This window comes from Dasypus novemcinctus, chromosome 12 (assembly GCF_030445035.2).
Source record: "Dasypus novemcinctus isolate mDasNov1 chromosome 12, mDasNov1.1.hap2, whole genome shotgun sequence".
Taxonomy (NCBI): Eukaryota; Metazoa; Chordata; class Mammalia; order Cingulata; family Dasypodidae; genus Dasypus; species Dasypus novemcinctus.
In genome coordinates this window covers 112,432,492-112,454,366 of record NC_080684.1, presented here as the reverse complement: position 1 = coordinate 112,454,366, position 21,875 = coordinate 112,432,492, and the positions used below count along the sequence as shown (strand labels likewise).

Sequence of the window (21,875 nt, the reverse complement as noted above, 5' to 3'; positions counted from 1 at the left end):
AAAGGTTCTGCCCAGAGAAGCCCTGGGGCCGGCGGCTGAGGTGGAGGGAGGTTGCCAGCCACTCCCATCCCTCCAGGCGGATGGGCTCCAAGCAGATCCCTTCCCTCTGCCCACCCCTGAAACGCTTACTGGACGCCTTCTGACACTCTCCCTGGTAATGTACCCCTGAGTTGCCTCCTTCTTGGAGCCCAAAAATTGCCCCATTCCTGCAGTTCCTTCATCCCTACACTCGATTAGCCTGGGCATACACTGTGACCTCAGACCACCTGTGCCCACCTCTTCTGCCTCTGCCCACCCTCTTCTCCTCACCACTCTACCTTGTATGGCCTTCACACGAACCTTAAATAACCAACACGATCAAGACAGCCCTGCAGATACCCAGGAAGGGCGAGTTAAACGCACTGTGAGGTCAACAGATGAGATGCTGGGGAGCAGCCTTTCGACCGCCCCACCAGAGAGCAGGCCCGCCCGCCCCAGGCGCCCATCTCCGGGACCACACTAGTGACTGGGACAACGGAGGAAATGGCCAGCATGTCACTCTTTACAGGCCTGATGTCCCATGGAACCCCAGTTGACAGTTATACTTGTAAAAACCTGTTACACTAGTAAAAACAATAAAGACTCTTTATATGGAGAAATTCCCCAGTTATCTTGTTAAGCAGGAGAAGCAGAGCAGACCAGCCCACGCCACGCTACCTTTTGTGTAAATAAGGGGTGAAAATGAAACTCTATATTTGTTAAAAATAATAATAATAAAAGCCATGGCTTCTTAGCCAGAGTATGATGTAATAGAAAAAATAAAAAGACAAACCCTTCTTGGCCACACTGCCCCGAGAACGTCAGTGCAGCATCCTCTCCCCTTGGAGATGACACCGCCCCTGTCCTCGAGCCCCGGAAGAGCACCGCAGGCCACCCCCCTAGCACTGCACCCCAATCCTCACCCACCTGCAGCCCACAAAGTGCAGCAGCTGACGCCCCGGGGAGGCAGGGCTCCGCCCCTCAGAAGCGGGATAACTGGACCCACCTCCCAAGACAGCTCTGCGCCTCCTCGTATGTGAAAGTCCTTCAAACAGGGCCAGGCGCCCTCAGCAGCGAGGAGCCCGGGGCACCGGGGCCGCTCGCTGCCCTCCAGCCCCAGCTTGAGTGCTGCCGCCTCTGTGCTGTCCTCCCTGGCTCCTCCTGGCCAACACAGGCCGCCCCCCCCCCCATGCTGCCACGGCCACGTGCCCCCAGTAGGCACGTGCGCACCTGCTTCCAGAGGCTGTGCATGGCCACAGAGGCAGGGACCGTGTCCTTTCACTCCGATCTGGCTCTTGGTCAGTGCATGGAAATACCTCAAAAGCATTTGCTGTTCTCAAACTCCGGCTCCAGCCAGACCTCTTCTCAGCTCAGGCCCATGTCCAATGCCCCTGGACACCAAGAATTCTCAAAGCAGAATGTCAGCATCCCCTCACAGGGCATAGGACATGCTCCACCTCGGGGTGCTCTGTCTCCGCCATGAGATCTGGACTCTCCCCTCCTCCTCCTCCTTCCCACACCGCAGTCCCTCACTCCCCCACCACTGGGTTTAGGACCAAAGGTTCTGCCCAGAGAAGCCGTGGGGCCGGCAGCTGAGGTGCAGGGAGGTTGCCAGTTGCTCCCACCCCTCCAGGCAGAGAGCCAAGAGGGTCCTGCCCCTCGAGCTCCAGAGCCCCCAGGAGAGCCCCAGATGAATGAGAGAGGGCAGGCGCCTGTGCAGGTCAGGCGGCAGCCACGCTCCACCCTCTCACACAGACACGCTCTTCCTCACAACCCAGGAGAGGAGCAAGCACTTGGCTTGGTACCTTTCCGTGCTCAGCAGGAACCTGTGTGCATCCGCCCCAGACACATGCAACCCCCAGACCTGCTTGCGCCTGCCAGTGACTGCTGCCCGGAAGGGCTTTCCCACGTCCCCCTGGGCCTCTGGCTACCTAGACCCCTGAGAGCTAACTGCAAAGGTGGGCCCCAGGCATGGAGCTGGGTCTGGCCTGGGGACCTCAAAAGAGCAAGCACCCCTTCCCATCAGCAAGGCCCCTAGAGATCCCTGACCCCTCCCTTCCTGAAGGTCCAGGGAGCCAGCCCTGGAGGCTGCAGCCTTCGCCCTGGATGTGGTGGTCCCTCATCCGCTGCCTCTCCCCCGCAGGGCCCCAGGCCATCCGAGACAGTCACTCAGGTCTGGCTGGCCTCATTTCCTCTTGGCTGGGCCTGGGCCTTCCTGCTCTACCCACTCTAACAATCTGTCCACTTTGGAAGGGTGCCTCTGCTCACACCGACCTGCTTTACTTGCCTGCCGGCCATGCAGGAGTCACGTTTTCCAAGCACCTAGACTCTATGTGGCTGGGTGGGATGGCTTCTCTCTGCACGGATGCACATCCACATGTGCACCTGCCCTGCAGGCGCTTCACATGCATGTCCTTCCACTGTGTGTGCAAAGCACACCTCTGCACAAGCACATGCAGGGGCACGTGCGTCCGTGTGTGTGGACTGTTCACGGTCTGTGTGTCAAGTGTGTGAGTCCAGTCCCTTCGGTGTGCATCTCCACACGGGTTTAGCTCTGAGCAAGACAAAAGGGAACCTGGGGGCGGCGCACCCTGGGAGCTGCCGGGCGCAGCCGGGGTCACTCACCGTGCCGTGTGTCATACTGCCTCATCTGCACCTCCTCCACGCAGTCGGCCGGGAACCAGCCCGTGCGGCCCTTCACGGTCCCCTCCCAGAAACCGCCCTCCCCGATGCTGAGCACTGGGGGACAGAAGCCAGACAGGCCATCAGAAAGGGTGGTGGGCGGGGCACCCCCAGCCCAGGCCTCCCCCACCCCACCAGGGGCCGCCCCCCTCCCATCCCACCCACCCCAGCCTCAGGCCCACCTGCCCCACCCCTGCCCCCACCTCTGGCTACCCTCCCCCACCACTTTGGGCCGCCCCCCACCTGCTCTGCCCCCTCCCTCCCTCCCATCAGCCCTCCCCCTTCTTCCCTTCCGTTCTTACATCCTCTCAGGTCCCTCCCTGGGAAGATTTTGGGATCAACACAGAATAGAGAAGCAAACAGATGGGCAAGGCACAGGACGGGCATGTGGGGGACAAGAGGACACGGAGGCAGAGGCGGGGACCACACCTGCTGCCCCTCCAGCTGGCCCTCTCCACCCACCGCCTGAACCAGACCTATCCTGGCCCTCCCGTCCATCCCAGGGGTCATGACAAGCACACAGGGTCGTCACGCTGTGGCCAGAGGGTTAGGCCACACGATGGCCAAGGCCGACCCGCACAACCCTGAGTCTTCCCGGGAGAAGACAGAACCCCAGTAAAGACACGGAGACCCCAGACGAGCAGGAGCCCCTAGAACAGAGAAAGCCCCAGGGCCAGAGGCCCAGGGAGTGGTCCCGGATGCACCCCCGCATGGGAGCCTTGTACCGGCCAGGCCCCCTTTAGCACAGGGGTTTCCAACGAAGAAACCCTAGCAGCCGGCCAGGACCCCATCCCGGAGGAGGGTTTCCAACGGGACAGGGTCCTTCAGACACAGAGAGGCGTGACACAGAAACATCCCCGACAGGAGCGCGGAGCCCGCCGTCAGGGGCCTCGGCCCGCCCGACAGAAGCCCGACGCCCCTCCCTGCCGGCCCACGGCGGTGACACCGGGAATCCCGGGCGGCAGACGCACCCCTCGGGATGGCTCAGGGGTCCGCAGGGGTACCCGCAATGCTAGAGACCCCCAAAATGGCACCGGCCCTCCGCGATCGCAGGACCCCGGGCGCGCCCCCCAGCAGCCCCGCCCCCGCGCCCCCGCGCCCCCGCGCCCTCACCCTTCACGGCCTCGCCGCGGTGCAGCGGGATCTCGCCCTCGCCCTGCGGGCTGTGCGCCTTCACGGCGATGAACTTGCGGCCGGGGACCGCGCTGTAAAGTTTCCGCTTCGGGCCCCGGGGCGGCGGCGCGGGGGGCGCGGGGGGCGCCGGGCCGGAGCCGGGCGCGGGGCCGGGGCCGCCAGGGCCGCTCGGGCTGTAGACGAACACGTAGGTGACGGACGCGATGCCGGGGGCCAGCGGGCACGCGAAGCCGGCGCCCGGGGCCTCCATGGCGCGCGGCCCGGCCCCGCCGCCGGCCTCACCGCAGCCGCCGCCGCAGCGCCCGCCGCCCGCCGCCCGCCGCCGCCCGCCCGCCCGCCGGGGGCCGGGCCCGGGGCCGCTCCATGGGCCGCGCCGCGGCGCCCGGCCCGCTCCCGCCAGCGCACGAGCGCCCGCTCAGGGCTGCGGGGCCGCGGGGCTGCGCTCCCGGGCGCGCCGGGCTCGCTCCATGCCGCGGCCGCTCGCCGCCGCCCCCTCCCCGCCCGCGGCCGCGGCTCCTCCCTCTGCGGGCGGTGGCTGCGGCCGGCCCCTCCCTCCCGCCCGCCTTCCCCGGCCACCCCCCTGCCCCGCCGCCTTCCTCCACCCCCGCCTCCCCTCCACAGACCCCACCGCCAGGGGCCACGAGGACCGGGGAGCGTGGCCGCAGTGCTCTGAGGTCAGGAGGAGGGGGTCAGGGAAATGGGTGGGGGGCGGTGTTCGGGAAGCAGCCAGGCCAGAGCTGCGGAGGACGGAGACTTCAGGCCTCGGAGAAGCCTTCTGGAGGAGGAGGGGCAGTGCGAAGGCTGGCTCTCAGCAGCCAGGAGAGCACCCCGGGTTCGGGGCTCTGGGGCCACCATCCCCACTCCCCTGCGGCCCTCTGACCGCTGTCACGGACCAGGCACCCCGGCCCCCTCCCTGTGTCCTCCCCCTGGACACCTGGCTGCTGCCCCCTACAGCCACTGGAACGTGCCCACTCGAGCTGACCACGCACCCTGACCTGCTCCTCCCCTGGGCACTGACTGGAAACCTCGGTCTCCGGCTTTTCCTGCTCAAAAATCTGCACTGGCTCCCGAGTGCTCGGCAGCCCAGGTCCACCTCAAGCCAAGGGCCAGGCCGTCTGGACATGAGGACCACCCACCCCTACATGTGGCTGGGGGCGTCCCCTTCACTCCACCGGGCTGGTGGGCTCTGCGGGTCGGCAGATCCATGGCCAGCTCCGCCAACTGGGGGCCCAGATGGAGCCGCCACCAGCACATCCAGCTCAGCCCTCCGCCACTTCCTTTACCCAGAGGGGCTCTCCCTGCCCAGGGTCCTCTCCCTCCTTGGTGCCCCAAACTGCCTCATCTGCTCCTGAGCTGCAGATTCTCCACCATGCCCCAGGGCACCCCTCACCTGGATCCCTGCCCACCTAGGTGCTCCTTGGGGTCTCGGCTCTCAGTATCCTTCTGAGACCCAGCTGGGACCCCCAGCACACACCAGGCACCTAGTAAACGTGCATGAAGACACAGTATCCAGCCTTCCTCACAAAGCGATGAGCCAGGAGCCCAGCAATAGCAGGTCCGCTTCCCTGCCTCGGCTCCAACCGCTCCAACGTGGGAGCCACCCTTTGGGCCCCTGGGCAGTGTAACCCCCAGAGCGTCCCACAGGCCTACAAAGAACTAGATTTGGGGCAGGACAGACACCGTGGGCGTCACACAGGACCTGGGCCCCCGTCTCGCACAGAGAAGACATCCCATGGGGGCGAGGGCAGGACGGCACGGCTCTCATGACGCGCCTGCCGTGCCCTTGGACAGGTCTGCTCACTGGCTCTGTGACTGCGCAAGCCGCACACTCCACCTGAATGCCAGGAACAGGGCTTCCACAGAGCAGAGCCTCGGGCGCTGCCTGGGCTAGACGAGACACGTGCGGCCACCCTCAGCCCCTACCTGGCCCCGTGCCACCACTGCCCTCCTCCCTGGCCTTCCTGACCACGGGGCTTGCCATGTCCTCTCCAACCAACACCCTCCCTCAGGTGTCCACTGTCCTCCAAGGAAGCCCCAGGTCTAGCCCTTTGGCCCTCACCTTCCCTTCCCCACCTTTAGGGGCCAAGCTTGGGGAGGGGGGGATTTCCCGGACCCCAAACCCCAGCCCATTGCTGAATAGTGGCCCAGCACCACGAGGCCTCTCCTGCCTCCCCCATCCTCACCACTCCTAGTTCGGGACCCGGCATGCCACATGCCCCCACCCCTCCAGGACCTCCCCCAGCCCCGCCTACCTGATCTTGCTCTGGCTGCCCTTGGCTGCCACGTGGCCGCTGGCATCGTTCTCCTGCTCTCCATGCCAGTCCCGGTCCTTCTCCTCCTGCAGCCGCTGCAGCAGCAGCTGGTGGGGAAGGCTTCGCAGCGAGGGTCCAGGAGAAGCCGCCAGCTGCACCTCACCTTTCAGGTTGATGTCGCTGGCCGAGCGCTGCAGGGGCCGTGGAGACGCCAGGCCACTGGGGCCAGCCAGCCGCCGGCGCTTCGCATAGCTGGGGGTTTCCCTGAAGGGTACTGGGGTGGGGGGGACACAGGTGAGACTCCAAGCAGCCAGGGAGGGTGATCCACTTATCTTGGTTTGCTTGGGACTGTCTTGGTTTTAGAAGTGGAAGTCCTGTGTCCCAGGGACTCCCTCATCCTGGGCAAAGTGAGACTATCAGCCACCCTACAACTGCTCCTGAGGCGGTACCTCCCACTCTCCCCTCCCACTCCCTGCCTCTAACTCGACCTCCAGGGTTAGGAGCCTGTGCCTCCTCTCAGCCAGACGAGGACTTAGAGATACTCAGACCTGCTCTTGGATCTGCCCATTTCACAGGCTTCAGGAGAAACAGACCAGGCTACATGTGACAATTCTCACCAGGCCTCCAAAGTATAGGACCATCTGCTGTTAACTGCAGCCGGGAAAATTGTAAAACACATTTTAGACCAAGGGTTGGCAAACTTTTGCTGCAAAGGATCAAACTGCAGCTATTCAGGCTTTGCAGCTGTTCAGTCCCTGTCACAAAAACTTAACTCTACCACTGTAGAATGAAAGCAGGCACAGATAGTACATCAGAAAATGGGCATGGCTAAGTTTGAATAAAACTTTATTTAATAAGCAGGTGGTAATTAAAAAAACATGATCTGGGAGCAGATGTAGCTCAAGGGTCAAGTGTCTGCTTCCCATGCACAAGGTCCCAGGTTCGAGCCCCAGTACCTCCTATAAACAAAAAACAAAAACAAATGAAAAAGCCAACTCTCATTGGGGAACGGATGTAGCCCAGTGGTTGAGCACCTGCTTCCCACATACAAAGACCTGGGTTCAATCGCCAGTACCTCCTTAAAAGAAAAAATGATCCACTATATGCTGTCCACAATATACTCACATTAGATCAAGTCTACAAATAGACTGAAAGTGAGAAGATGGGCAAAGATATTTCATGCAAATAATTATCAAAAGAGAACTATGGTAGCTACACGAATAACACAAAATGGACTTCAAGTAAAAAACTGTTATAAGAGATAAAGAGGGATATTATACATTGACAAAAGGATCAATTCAATAGGAAGACTTAAAAATTTTTAAATGTATGCATCAACAACAGAGCCCAAAATATACAACGCAAACATTGACAGAATTGAAGGAAGAAATACACATTTCCACATAATTGGAGACTTCAACAGTCTACCTTAATTAATGGAGAGAACATTTAGATAGACAATCACTAAGGAAATAGAGGACTTGAACAACACTATAAATCAACTAACAAATACACACAAAATACTCCACCCAACAACAGCAGAATATACATTTTTCTCAAGGGCACATGAGACATTCTCCAGGATAGATCAGATGGTAGGCCACAAAACCAGTCTCCATAAATTTTAAAAGACTGAAATCATATGAAGTATCTTCCCCAATTGCAATGGAAAGACGCTAGACATCAATAACAAGAGGAAAACTGTAAAATGCACAAATATGTGAAAATTAAATGGCCCACTCAAACAACCAATGGGTCAAAGAAGTAATCACAAGAGAAGTTAGAAAATAGTTTGAGACAAATGAAATAAAAAATACAGCATATCAACACTTATGGGATGCCATGAAAGCAGGGCTCAAAGACAGATTTATAGCCGCCTACATTTTAAAAAAAGGGAAAGATCTCAAATCAGTAGCCTAACTTTACAGCTGAAGTAAGTAGAAAAAGAAGATCAACTAAACCAAATCTAACAGAAGGAAAGAAATAATAAATATTAGAGGGGAGATAAATTAAATAAAGAGGATCAATGAAACCAAAGGCTAGTTCTTTGAGAAAATTGACAAATTATTAGCTACACTGACTAAAAAAAGAAGATTCAGTTACTAAAATAAAATAAGAAATGAAAGTGAGGACATTACTACCAACCATACAGAAATAAAAAGGACTATAAGAGAATACTATGAGCAACTATTTGCCAATGGATTAGATAATCCATGTGCAACAGACTATTTCTGAGGGAAACAAAAATTACCTAAACTAACTAAAAGAGAAAATATGAACTAAACCTATAAAAAGCAAAGAGACTGAGTAATCAAAACACTCCCAACAAAGACAAGTCTAGGACTGAATGGCTGCATGGGTGGATTCTACCAAACACATTTAAACAAGAATCAATACCTGCGGATGTGGCTCAAGTGATAGGGCTTCTGCCTACCATATGGGAGGACCCAGATTCGATCCCTAGGGCTTCCTGGTGAAAATTTAAAAAGAGGAGGAAAAAGCATGCCTGTGCAGCAAGGCAGCGCCTGCGTGGTGAGCCAGTGTCTGCGCAAGTGAGTCACGCAGCAAGATGACAAAACAAAAGAGAGACAAAGGGGAGAGTCAAGGTGAAGTGCAGCAGAGACCAGGAACTGAGGTGACGAAATAACCACTCTCCACATCAGAGGTCCCCAGGATCAAATCCCAGTGAATCCTAGAGGAGAAAAAATAAGAAGAGAAGACCAAAAGAGAAATAGATACAGAAGATCATACAGCAAGTGGATACAGTCAGCAAAAACAGCAGGGTGCGGGGAGGGGTGTAATAAATAAATAAATCTTAAAAAAAAAAAAATCCTCAAACTCCTCCAAAAAAAAAAAAAACTGAAACTGAGCAGAGGAAATACTTCCTATCTCATTCTCTGAGGTCAATTTTACCCTAATACAAAGCCAGACAAAAACAGCACAGGAAAGAAAACTACAGGTCAATATCACTTATGAATATGGATGCAAAAATCCTTAACAAAATACTAGCAAACTGAACTCAACAGTGCATTAAGAGGATTATTCACCATGACCAACTGGGATTATTCCAGGAATGCAAGGGTGGGTCAACACAACAAAAGCAATCAATGTAGCACACCAAATTAACTGAACACAGGGAAAAAACACATGATCAAGTCAACTAGTAGAGAAAAAGCATTTGGAAAAAACCAACACCCTTTCATTTTAAAAAACGCTCAGAAAACTACAAATAGAGGGGAACTTTCTCAACAAGACAAGGGGCATTTATGAAAAACCCACAAGTAGCATCATACTCTATGGCAAAAGTCTGACAACTTACCCCTAAGATCAGAAACAAGACAAGGGTACCCATTTTCATCACCATTATCAAGCATTGTACTGGAAGTTCTAGCCAGAGCAATCAGACCAGAAAGAGAAATAAAAGACATCGAATTGGGAAAGGAGATGACAACTATTTCTATTCACAGAAGACGTCATCCTATATATAGAAAATCCCAAAGAATCCACACAAAAAACTACCAGAGTTAATAAACGAATTCAGCAAATTTGCAGGATACACAAAAATCAGTTGTGCTTCTAAACACCAGCAATGAACAATCCAAAAAAGGGAATTAAGAAACCAATTCAATTTACAATGAGATCCAAAAGAATAAAATACCAAGGATTACATTTAACCAAGGAGGTGAATGGTTTATACATTGAAAACTATAAAACATTGCTGAGAGAAACTGAAGAAGACCTAAATAAATGGAAGCTCATCTCAGGTTCATAGCTTGGAAGATTTAAAATTGTTAAGATGGCAATACTACCCAAAGCAATCATCAGAATTCCAACGGCCTTTTATGCAGAAATGGGAAATCTGATCACCAAATTCACATGTCATTTCAAGGAGCCCAAAATGTCAAAATGATCTTGAAAAAGATCGGAGTTGTAGAAATCACACTTTCTGACTTCAAAACTTAAAACACCCTAAAAATTAAGAAAAAATAATAATAAAGGGGGAGTAGGTGTCGTCCAGTGGCTGAGCACTTATTTCACATGTACAAGGTCCTGGCTTCAATCCCTGGTCCCTCCTAAAATAATAATAATAATAAAACTTCAGGGAAGCAGATGTAGCTCAACTAGTTGGGTGCCCACCTACCACATAGGTGGTCCCCAGGTTTGGGTTGCAGTACCTCCTAAAGAAGATGAGCAGACGCCACACCTGCCACAATGAGCAGATGCCTAAATGAGCAGATGCCACAAGCCAGCAGACACTATAGCCCACGGGGAGCAGATGTGGCTCAGACCACTGGGTACCTGCCTCCCACGTGGGAGGTCCCAGGTTCAGGTCCTGGTGCCTCCTGGAGAAGGCGAGCAAACAATGGGCAGAGAGACAAGAGAACCATCTGGGGGTAGGGAGGAGTAAATTTAAAAATTTAATTAAATTAATTAAATAAACTAATAAAAACTTACTACAAAGCTACAATCATGAAAGCAGTGTGATATTGGCCTAAGGATAGATATATAGAACAATGGAGTCAAAAAGAGGATCCAGAACTAAACTCACAAATCTATGGACAACTGACTATTGACAAGGGTGCCAAGACCATTCAATAGGGAAATAATTATCTTCAATAAATAGTGCTGGGACAGCTGGAAATCCACATGCAAAATGGTGGCTTTGGACCCCTATTTCACACCATATGCAAAAAGCTTCTCACAATGAACCAACAACCTAAATAAGACACCAATAAAAATCTTAGAAGAAAACGTACAGGTAAATATTTATGACCTTGGATTTGGCAATGGAGTCATATATATACCAAAAGTATAAGCAAAAAAGGTAGGTGAACTTGACTTCATCAAAAGTAAAGCTTTTGTGCATCAAAGGACATTATCAAGAAAGTGAAAAAGAATGGGAGAAAGTATTTACAAATTCTATATCTTATAAGAATCTAGTATCCAGAATACATAAAGAACTCCTACAGGTCAACAACAAAAAATCAACCTAGCTAAAAAAATTGGCAAAGGACTTAGACATTTCCGCGAGGAAGATATATAAATGACCAATGAACACATGGAAAGATGCTCAGTATCATTAGTCATTAAAGAAATGCAAGTCAAAACCACGATGAGATACCACTTTATACACACTGGTTTGGATAATATTAAAAAGAAGAAAAAACAGAAGGGTCCATCGATAGTGGATCAGCAAACTGTGGTGCAGGTGTACAAGAGGGCACTGTTCAGCCATAAATCCAAATGAGGTTTGGACACAAGCACAACCTCAAAAACATTATCCTGAGTGAAAAAGGGCCAGACACAGAGTCACATATTGTATGATTCCATTTATATGAAAAGCCAGAAGAAGCAAATCAATAGAGGCACAGAGCCTCAGGGGCTGGGAGAAGGAAGAAATGAGAAGTTTTTGAAGGACAAGGGGCTTCCTTTTAGGTGAAAATGTTTAGAATTAGAGACGTGGCAGCTGTGCAACACTCAGTTATTAAATGCCACTGCACTATTCTCTTCAAAACAGCGAGTTTTGGTTATGAATTTCACTTCAGTTAAAAAAGACAAAGCAGGGGCGGGTCAGATTTGACCTGTGGGTATCCTTTGCCCACCCCTTCCTGGACTCCTGTTACAACCTGCCCTTCCCAGTATCAGCCTCACCTGGGAGCTGTGAGAAACGAGCCTCATTTCAGGGAACGCGCTTCCCTGGGCTCTCATGGAAAAGGCGGTGGAGTAGCAAGTCCGAGGACATGCATGCACCAGGGTGGGGGTGCAAGACAAAGGGTGAGAGAGAAGGCAGACCCCAGGGTGGCCCAAAGAGGAGCACAAGCGGAGGCTCCAAAGCCAGGGTCGATCCCAAGGGCCCGCGGCCTTTCAGGCAGCAAGAGGAGCTGTTCCTAAGAGCAACCCAGACTTCCCCCCACCACACACCCAGCTATAAAATGGGGTTCATAACAAGACTCCTGGGGGCTGTCGAGAGGTCAAGGGAGAATGAGAAAATAGGGCTTTTGGCAAATACTCAGGGTAATGTGACCCTGAGCACAGCAGGTGTGGCCATCTCACCTGGCCTGTGAGTGACGGCCGGATAGGTGAGCACGGGGCACGCAGAGGTGCATCAGTGACACGGGGCCGATCTCCATACCAGACTCACTGACCACGTGACTGGCCCCACCCAGCGAACGCAGCCCTGGGCCCCTGGGCATTGAGCCCAGGCGGTGGAGCTCCAGCACAGACACCAGGGTGGCTGGGACCTCCCTGGCCACAGCCCCGTGGCCGGACCCCCAGGACTCTCCACGACTGCAACACAGATGAGCTGCCCTCCCAGCCCCCAGGACCAAGAGTACCAGCCAGAATCAATACCACTGGCCCAGGGGGTCAAGGTGCAAAGGGCACACAGATGACCAAAGCCCCGACTGTACTTAGGAGAGGCACGAAGGCCCCGGGCAGCCCCTGGGGCTTGGCATGGCCCAGTGAGGCCCCAGGGCACGGGCCCCTCCGGCCAGCACCCCCCAGCCCTAGCCCTTACCCAGCTGGAGCCTGCATTAGGCCTGCACACCATTACCTCGACAGGTCCCTGCTGAGTACCTGCTGTATACCTGCCCACTCATCTTTAACATGCTCCGCATGACCCCGGGGGGAGCAAGGGGAGGCTCCTCAGGGGATACTCAAGAGCAGGGGTCTGTGAGCTTGAAATGAAATTCAAAAAAACATTATTCTCATGGGGATGTGTTGGTGCTGGTGTGAAACAGTTATTTAAAAATACACAGTATAGTGTGGACTTGGTAAGGGGTCCATGGTTTCACCTGCCTGGCAAAGGGGCTCATGGAACAAAAAAGGTTAAGAACCCCTGCCCTAGAGGAAGGGTTCCTGACCACAAATCTGACCTAATTTTAACCCCATCCCCATGTAACCCCAGCCTTGACCCTAACCCTAAACCCTAACCTCACATTAGAACCAAGCAAGATTCTAACCCTAACACAAGCCCCAGCCCTTCGCTACCACTGCCACTTTTAAATAAGTAGTAAAAATGGGGAGTACACTCCCAGCAGACACTCCTGGCAGGAAGGGGAGGCCAGAGCAATTCACACCCTCCCAGAACAGGAGGGAGCCGGCGAGCGAGTCCCAGCGCAGGCACCTTTCCCAGAGCCCTGGGTTCCGAGGGGGCCCCACGGAGAGAGGCTGGGACCACAGCTGGCCCCAAGGCCGAGGGGCAGGTGTCTGTTTTTTCAGTCTTCCCTTCCCGCACCGGCTGCCCACGTCCAGGCCCACACGGCGTCCCCTCTCCTGTGCTCTGCGCGATGTGCCATCGTCACGTGCACCCACCCCTGGCCCTGCTGGCCCTGACCCAGCCCTTGTCCACCCAGAGGACTTCCCCTGCTCCCCAGGTCACACCTGGGTGCCTCCAGCTGAGCTCTGACCCTGTGCAGGGCACCCCGACAACCCCACAGCACGTCCAGCAGGGCCGGGCCAGGCGAACTCACCCACGTTGGAGTCTTTGTGGGTCTTGATGACCTCGGCCAGCTCAAAGTTCCCTGCGATGATGGCCACCTGCGGAAAAGGGGGTGTCAAGACGGAGCTGGGGCAGGAGGGAGCGGAGGGGAAGGGGCGGGAAGGGTGAGGGCACGGGGCGGGCATTCCGGAACCCACCCTCGCCACTCCTCTAACTTCTTTGCGGGGCTTGGACCCCAGACCATTCCACTCGAGCTACTCGAGCTCCCAACTCCCCTAGAGTGAAGGGGACCCTGGGTCCCAGCTCTCCCAGGACCTTCAGGGCTAAAATCAGGAAGTCCCGGGAAAAGGTGGGAATTGTCCTGACCTCACCAAAAGTCATGTTCAGGATCCAACCCAGTCCTGCAAGTGTGAACCCACTTGTACACTTAAGGTGCCCAAAACTGAAGGCGGGTGGCCGTGATCCAGCAGGCCATGAGCAAGGAAATCGGACGCGGAGAGGAGCTTGGGAGCAGCATAGGTGGACCCCAGGGAACCCAGCGGAGAAAGGAGAAGACGCCGCCCGGTGCACACCATGGCACAGGAAGCCAGGGAGCCCCAGAGACCGCTGGCTGGGTGGCAGATCCGAGGCCGCGAGCCGGCCAACGCACAGGCTTGTCTCAGAGGCCAGAGCTGTGTCGGCCACCCTGGCCAGAACTCCCGACTGGCACCCTCCACACACGTGGACAGAGCCTCACCGTCCTCCCCATCCCAACAGCAGGGCCACCACCCCTCAAACCCCACGCCCCTGTGCAGGCCCCCAGCCTTGCCCCTGGGCGCCACCGCCCATCCGGCGACACGTCCTCCCATATGGAGACTGCCTGGCCCTTCCTCCACCCCACTAGGGGCAGGCCTGTGCCCCAGGTGAAGAACCGGGGTCCAGGGTCAGACACACCCATAGTAGCCTCGTACCTGGAAGGCTGTCTGGCTGTTGTAATTGCGGACATCCTTGTTGGCGCCACGAAAAAGGAGGACACGGGCGCAGCTCTCCTGGGTGGATGGCAAAAAGGGGTGAGAGCACAGGTCAGAACTGGACAGATCAGAGACACGTGCCGACACACACTGGGACTCACACCTACTTGCTCAGGGCACACTGCAGAGCTCAGTGTGCACACCTGGGGAAGCAAGCTCAGGGCACACTGCAGAGCACAGCGTGCACACCTGGGGGAGCAAGCTGTGCTCACACGTGGACTCACACCTACTCGCTCAGGGCACACATGCCGAGCACGGCGTGCACACCTGGGGGAGCAAGCTGTGCTCACATGTGGACTCACACCTACTCACTCAGGGCACACATGCCGAGCACAGCGGGCACACCTGGGAGAGCAAGCTCAGGGCACACTGCAGAGCACAGCGTGCACACGTGGGGGAGCAAGCTGTGCTCACACGTGGACTCACACCTACTCACTCAGGGCACACATGCCGAGCACGGCGTGCACACCTGGGGGAGCAAGCTATGCTCTGAGTGTGGACTCACACCTACTTGCTCAGGGCACACGTGCCAAGCAGAGAGTGCACACTTGGGAGAGCGAGCTGTGCTCACACTTGGACTCACACCTACTCACTCAGGGCACACATGCCAAGCACGGCATGCACACCTGGGAGAGCGAGCTACTTCATACATACTTGGACTCACACCAACTCATTCAAGGCACACGTGCCAAGCATGGCGTGCACACCTGGGGGAGTGAGCAGTGCTCATACACACTCAGACTCACGCCTACTCATTCAGGGCACACGTCCCAAGCACAGCATGCACACCTGGGGGGAGCAAACTATCTCATATGTACTTGGACTCACACTCATTCAGGGCACACATGCCAAGCACGGGGTGCACACCTGGGGGAGCGAGCAGTGCTCATACACACTCGAACTCACACCAGCTCGTTCAGGGCACATGTGGGTGACACAGGGATGAGTGGGCACAGCGTGCTCAGGCAGAGCCCCATCTGCACCCGAGGGCCCAGCGTGTTCAACTCACACCCAGTGTTCAGACACAGCTGTGCACGCATACATCTACAGGCATGCGCATGTGTGGGAATGCACACTCGCACATGTGCAGCCACAGCACACTGTAACAGCCTGGGAGTGGGCCCACTCGCGCCATCGCACCTGGTTGTAGAGAGCGCAGATGTGCAGGGCCGTGTTGCCCGAGGCGTTCTGAGCCCCCATGTCGGCTCCATAGAAAAGCAGATGCTCCAGGTGCTGCACATGCCCGAAGCGGCAGGCCTGAGGCAGGGGGAGGCAGGGGCTGCAGGGGCTGTTGCGGCCAGGACCCCACCCCCAGACAGAGGCCAGCCCGCTGCACCCGCCCCTGCCCACCTGATGGATCTCCTGCCAGCCGTTCTCATCGGTGGTCCCCAGCTGAGCATGGTCATGGAGGAGCAACTCGCAGCAGAGGGCGTCCCCGCCCCCCAGCGCGCTGTGGTACAGGGGTGTCAGGCCGCGGCTGTCCTTGTAATCAGGAGACGCCCCCAGGTCCAGCAGGGTCTGAGGGTGAGGATCCTCAGCACCCATGTGGTTCCTGAAGCGTCCATTCCCTCCCAGGGCTGCAGCCCCCAGGCCGGGCCCGCCCCACACTGACCGTCAGCGCAGCCGCGTTCCGCTGCCGAGTGGCGCAGTGCACGGCGGTGAGCCCGTCCCGCGTGCGGAAGTCCAGGTGGGCGCCGCCATTCCTCAGCACCTTCAGCAGGTCAGCAGCGTCATCCAGCTGGGTGGCGAGGCTCAGCGGGCACTCTGGGTTCAGGGCACAGGCTGCGGTCACGGTCCCAGACACCAAGGTCGGCAGCCAAGAGGTCACGCCACCCCTCCTGCCCAGCGCCTCACCTCCCGTGTCAGGGTCGTGGAAATTGGGGTCCAGCCCCTTCTCCAGGAGACGGGCCACCTTGTCCGTGCTGTGCAGCTGGACATACTCCATGAACTTCTTCAGGTTTGCCTGGAACATGCGTCCCAGTCAGCCCTGCCTGTGGCCCATCGCCCAGACCTGCACCTGCCTTTCTCCGTTCACCTGTCGGGTGTCCACTGCCCTGCCCCCACTACTCTGACCTCCCTCCAACACCGTGACCCTGTCACTCCAGGATCATGGGACCTCTTCCTAGCTACTGTCCTTCCCCTGCTCTCCTGGGGACACAGCTGTGCCCGGCGTTCCGGCCACACGTTAATTCACTCCACAAAGCCTCACTGAGGCCCCGCTGGTGCCAGGGTGCCACGAGCACAGACGCCGGCTGGCTACCCAGGCCTCCCGGGAATGCCTCGGGGATGCTGCCACAGGGTGGCCCCACAGAAGGGCCTGGACCAAGATCCAGGAAGAAGGGCGTCCAAGACAGAGGGAAGGGCCTGTCTGATGCCAGCAGCAGACAGCTCAGCCTGACACAGGAGGAGAGGAGAGGGGCAGGGGCCAGCCGCAGCCCATCGAGCAAGAGCTTGGCGGCTGCAGTAAGGGGCTTGAGTCAGCCTGCAAGCACGTGGATCTCCCTGAAGGACCAAGAGCCAGGTGTCCTGTTAGTCACTGAGAGGGAGGAGATTTGCAGGAAGAGGGGACTGTGGGGAGGGACCAGGGAGAAAGGGCCACACCTGGGCCAGGGGAGAGAGAGAAGGGCCTTCTACGATGGTCTCTGTCCAGCCCCAGAGCCACGGCCAGAGTCACATAAACCATGGTCACTGAGCACCACTGAGCGATAGAGACTGACCACCATGTGAGCCACTGGCTACCACATGCACCATGGCTGCTGACCACTGAGCAACAGCCACTGACCACCACTGAGCCATGGAATTGACCACCTCATGAGCCATGGCACTGACCACTACTGAGCCACAGCCACTGAGCCACTGGCTACCACATGCACCATGGCTACTGACCACTGAGCCATGGGCACTGAGCCACGGGCACTGACCACCACTGAGCCATGGCTGCTGACAGCCACCAAGCCATGCTACAGACCAACACTTGCCCGCGGGGCAGCAGAGAAGTCAGGGCATGGAGGCCTGCAGCTTGTCATGAGGGGCAGAGTGCACTCCCTGCACCTCAGAGCGTCACAGTGGAGTATCCAGCAAGCAAATGCACACTGGCCCCAAGGGAGCTAACCTGCAGGGGGAAGGGGTGGTGAGGGGCATGGAGGGGCTGTGGCACCCACCTCCAAGTTTCCCCTCCTGCACACAGAGGGGCCAGTGAGATGCCTCCCAAGAGCAGTCAGGGTCAGGGCCACCTGGTGACGCCCAGCTGTGAAGACCCTTCCCGGGCATGGCTAGGCACAGAGAACCAAGGGTAGGGCTAGAGCCGAGAGCCAGTCACGCTCACTGCACAGCTGTGTGCAAAGACAACCTCTGCAACTGCTCCTCATCTGGGAAACAGGCCAATAATGCACCTCCCAGCAGAGTCTCAACGATAACTTACTACATGCACCCAACAGCCCCACTGGGTGCTTTCTGACTCCTCTCTCACCCAGGTCCTTGCCGTATAGCAATGCCCCTCCCTACACCCCAGCCCTGGGCCCACCTGCTGGGGGGTCAGCCGACCCTCACCACAATGTTCCAGCATCACCTGACTGACCACAACAGTGGGACCACCCACCCCCGGCCATGCACCCAGACTCTGGCCCAGTGCCACCACGGCTACACACCCTGGGGAGGGGTGAATACAGACCAGGCTGAGGCTGGTTGGCACCTGGCTGGGGGGGGTTCTGGAGACAGAAGGGACAGGGAGACCTCTGGAGCCCCTCCCCCACGGCCCTCTACTTACCTTTGTGTGAAGCTTCGCAAACTGCTTATCATCAATGAGGTTCTGGGCATAAACCCGTCGCTTGTATCGAAACTGCTCAGGTAAAAAGAAGGGAGAGAAAAGGCACCCCCTGGGCCCAGTGGAGCAGTGGACTGAAGAGCCCCACGCCCTTCCCAGGGCAGCCGGCCCTCAAGGGCCCTCTGAGGCTCACACAAGACCTCCGTCCAGCTTACTGGGGCTGCAAATGCTGGATGCTGCTCACCATCGCTGGCACAACCCGTCTTCAGCCACAAAAAGCCCTACATGGCCTCCGCCACAGTGGACCCAGAGCCAGCGGCTAGCAGGTCCCAGGCTCAGACATGGGGGGAGCAGAAGAGGCCGGCCTGGCTGTTCCAGGCTCAGTTCTACCCTCCTCCAAGGCCCTGATCCAGGTCACCTTCCAGGACAATGCCTCCCCCAGGTAGAAGTGACCTCCACCTCCTCGTGCCACCACGGAGACCACGTGGACATCCGCCCATTCGATCCCCCCCTCCAACTGCAAGTCCCCGGCACTGTGTGGCTCCCCTGCACCTCCCATCAGGAGGGCAGGGGGGGGTCTGCCTCCAGAAGACGGGGCGGAGCGGGTGTGCTAAATAATGACCACAGCCTCGCACGGCACAAGGCTCAGGCCCTCGTTCCCACTCACGATCCTCTGCACAGATCCACGCTCAGGGCTCACATGGCTCGCGGCGCACACCGCGCTCACGGCGCACACCGCTTCCTGCACACACTAACGCCCTCTGGGCGTTATCCCTCACTGCCGCGACCTTGCTGCTCACGTCCCGGAGCGCCGCAGAGCCCCCTGCGCGCGGAACCCCCGCGCCGCGCCCCGCGGCCGCGCACCTCCAGGTAGGGCAGGGGCGTGTCCAGGCTGGGCGGGTACTCCCGCAGGAGCCGCTCCTCGTCCAGGAACTTGCCGGCCCGGCCCCGGGAGGGGGGCTGGAACAGCCCGTAGTTGAGCGCGTCCTGCAGGCTGTGGTTGAGGGCGCAGAGCACGCGCTGCCTGGCGGCCCACACGGGCGCGGCCGGGTCCAGACGCAGGCACTTCTGCGGCGAAGCGGGCAGTGAGCGTGCAGCCGGCACCGCCCCGGGAGCTCCGCGCGGAGCGCCGAGCCCGGGGACCCCGCGGGAGCCCCGGCCCGAAGCAGCCCCGCGGGCGCCCGGTGCGGGAGCCAGCGCCGCGGACCCCACGCCTCCGAGTCCCGCGGCCTAGGCCACGCCCCGGGGGCTGGGCTTCCCTGGCCCCGCCCCGGCAGTGGGGAGGGTCCCGGCGGAGGCGGCGGGGGAGGGGTGAGTGGCCGCGGGCCGCGGGCGGGGGTCGGGGCCACCGGCCCGGATGGGCGGAGGGCGGCGGAGCTCACCGTCTGCTGCAGGTCCGGGATGCCGATGCGCACGACCACGGCGCTGGCCCCGGGGCCGTCCATCCCCGCGCCGGGGCCGGGGCCGGGGCCGGGGCCAGGGCCGCCCGAGGCCGGGAGCGGGGCTCGCGGGGACTCAGCGCGGCGCCCCGGCCCCCCCTTCTCCCCCTCCGGGGCCCCGTTGGGCGCGCTGCGCGGGAGGGGGCCGGGGGGGGGCCGGGACCGGGGCCGGGGCCGGCGCGGGGGGCAGCGGCGCCGGGGGCTCCGCAGAGGCAGCGGCGGCGGAGCGGCTCAGCGGCATCCGCTCAGCTCGGCGCCTGTCTTCCCCAGGGGCGGGGGCGGCGGGGGGGAGGGGGCCTGAGCCGGGAGGGGAAGCGGGGGTGGCGAGGGGGCTGCGCCGGAGGCGGGGGCCGGGGAGGGCTCAGGGCCGGCCGGGATGGGGGACGGGGTTGCACGGGGTGTTGGGGTGATTGAGGGGGTTCGTGCAGAGGGCCGGGTCCGCGCCACGGGGCGGGGGCCCTGGGGCTTGTGCGGGGGGTGGGGGAGTGCTGGTCCTGTGTTTAGGGGAGAGTGGCCAAGCAGGTAGGACAGTGCCGCCCTTCCGTTGCGGGCGAGCCTCCGCGGACCACCGGGGGAGGTGCTGCCGAGGAGGGGGTCCTGGAGACGGGGTCGGGGGCCGCGTGGGGCACGAGGACCGGAGACTGGGGCAGGGCGGGGAGAGAAAAACAGGAGAGTCAATTTCCGGGGGTAGCAGTTTCTCCATCTCTCCACCGACCCTCAGCCCCCCACCCCACACCCCACTCCAGGCCCGGGGACGGTGTCGGGGGCTAACGCTGCCTAGGGCCTAGGTCGGGCGGCGGGGACTCCGGGCTGGGTAGAGGGCGGGGGCTTTTCCACCGCCTCGGCTCTAGGGTCCTCCAAATAAAACCCATTTTGACCACGACAAGCGGCTTTTAGCACGACTCCCCCACCCCCAGGCCGAGTTCGGGGAGTTTGCTCTGGACTCCCAGGCCCGCCGCCCCCTTTCCCCAGACCCCCGTTACTCCAAGATCCAACGCTTGTCGCCCCCTCCCCGTCACCTTAGCGACGACAGGATGGGGGCGCGACCTATGAGGAAGGGCTTAGGGGAGGGGGCGCTACGAGTCTCCACCTGCGACGGGGAAGTGAATTTTAGTTTTACACGTTGCCCTGGTAACGCGGGAGGGGGTGATGAGTGGGCGGAGAAGGGGGGAGCGCAGAAGAAACTCGCTCCGGCACCGCCGCCCCGCCCCGAGGCGCCTCCCGGAACTCAGCCCCGCGGAGCAAAGAGCAGGCCCCGCGGAGCGCCTCACGCGCTCGGGCTCCACCGAAGCACCGCGCTGGGCCCTTGAAAGGACTCCTGGCTGACCCTCCCAGAACCCCCCCACCAGGGAGCACTGCCCCCCCGTTTGACCCCAGCCCCCCAGACACCAGTGCTTGATCCTCACGAGACAGTCCCTGGTCGTTCAGGAACTGGCCCCCAAGAAAACCTCCGACCCCTCCCCTCGACACCCCCGGGGTCAGCCCAGAAAGCCTGAGCCTGCTCAGAGCCACCCCTGACCCGCAGAAGCATTCCAGGTGCCCGGAGCAGAGTGACCAGCAGCCCGCCCTGTGCCCCTGGAACCCCGGCCTCAGGCCAGCCCCACTCGCCTCTTCTCAGGCTCCACTGACCCTGCAGAACCGAATCTCCAGCGCCGTCCGGGTCCCAGGGTCGGGGGCGTCGGTTCTGCTTTCTCCTGGACCTGGTGGACCCTCCCTGCCGGGAAGAGGCCCTAGGATGCGGAGACCTCCAGCCCTGTCCAGGCTCCTCCAAGGCAGTGACCACTGGCCTGGCCAGGGTGGGAAGCAGAGGGTCTCCTGGGGCACAGGCAGGATGGGCGGGGCGGGGGGGGGGGTGGCAGGATGGGCGGCCCACACCCGCTTATCTGCAGGAAGCACCTTGGGAAGCACAAGGATTGGATTTCCTGCAGCCAGGCCTGGGGTGGGGGCGGAGGAAGTGAGCCCCTCCCTGCCCCTCTGTCTCCACCATCTTCCTGCCCAGTGCTCCCCTCCCCGGTGTCCCATGTCCCCACCTCCCTACCCACCCCCAGGCCACCTCCCTGGCTCACCACTGGCCCTTCCCACAGCCTCCCCTAGGCCCCACCCAGGGCCACCCTGGTGGAACCACCAGACCCTCCT

General features: G+C 58.9%; 1 protein-coding gene across 1 annotated transcript in view; it reads right to left on the bottom strand.

Moving 5' to 3' along the window:
* Positions 1 to 21,549, bottom strand: part of SHANK3 (SH3 and multiple ankyrin repeat domains 3) — a 50,431-nt gene extending 28,882 nt beyond the window's left edge. Inside the window, 14 exon segments of the mRNA XM_058309075.1 lie at positions 2,644 to 2,757; positions 3,814 to 4,007; positions 6,087 to 6,360; positions 13,559 to 13,625; positions 14,478 to 14,555; positions 15,678 to 15,794; positions 15,888 to 16,055; positions 16,150 to 16,301; positions 16,392 to 16,500; positions 18,304 to 18,375; positions 19,165 to 19,368; positions 19,683 to 19,898; positions 19,900 to 20,380; positions 21,369 to 21,549. Coding sequence (XP_058165058.1) covers positions 2,644 to 2,757; positions 3,814 to 4,007; positions 6,087 to 6,360; positions 13,559 to 13,625; positions 14,478 to 14,555; positions 15,678 to 15,794; positions 15,888 to 16,055; positions 16,150 to 16,301; positions 16,392 to 16,500; positions 18,304 to 18,375; positions 19,165 to 19,368; positions 19,683 to 19,898; positions 19,900 to 19,980 — 1,846 coding nt within the window. The 5' untranslated portion in view covers positions 19,981 to 20,380; positions 21,369 to 21,549.
* Between the last annotated feature and the right edge of the window lie 326 nt (positions 21,550 to 21,875).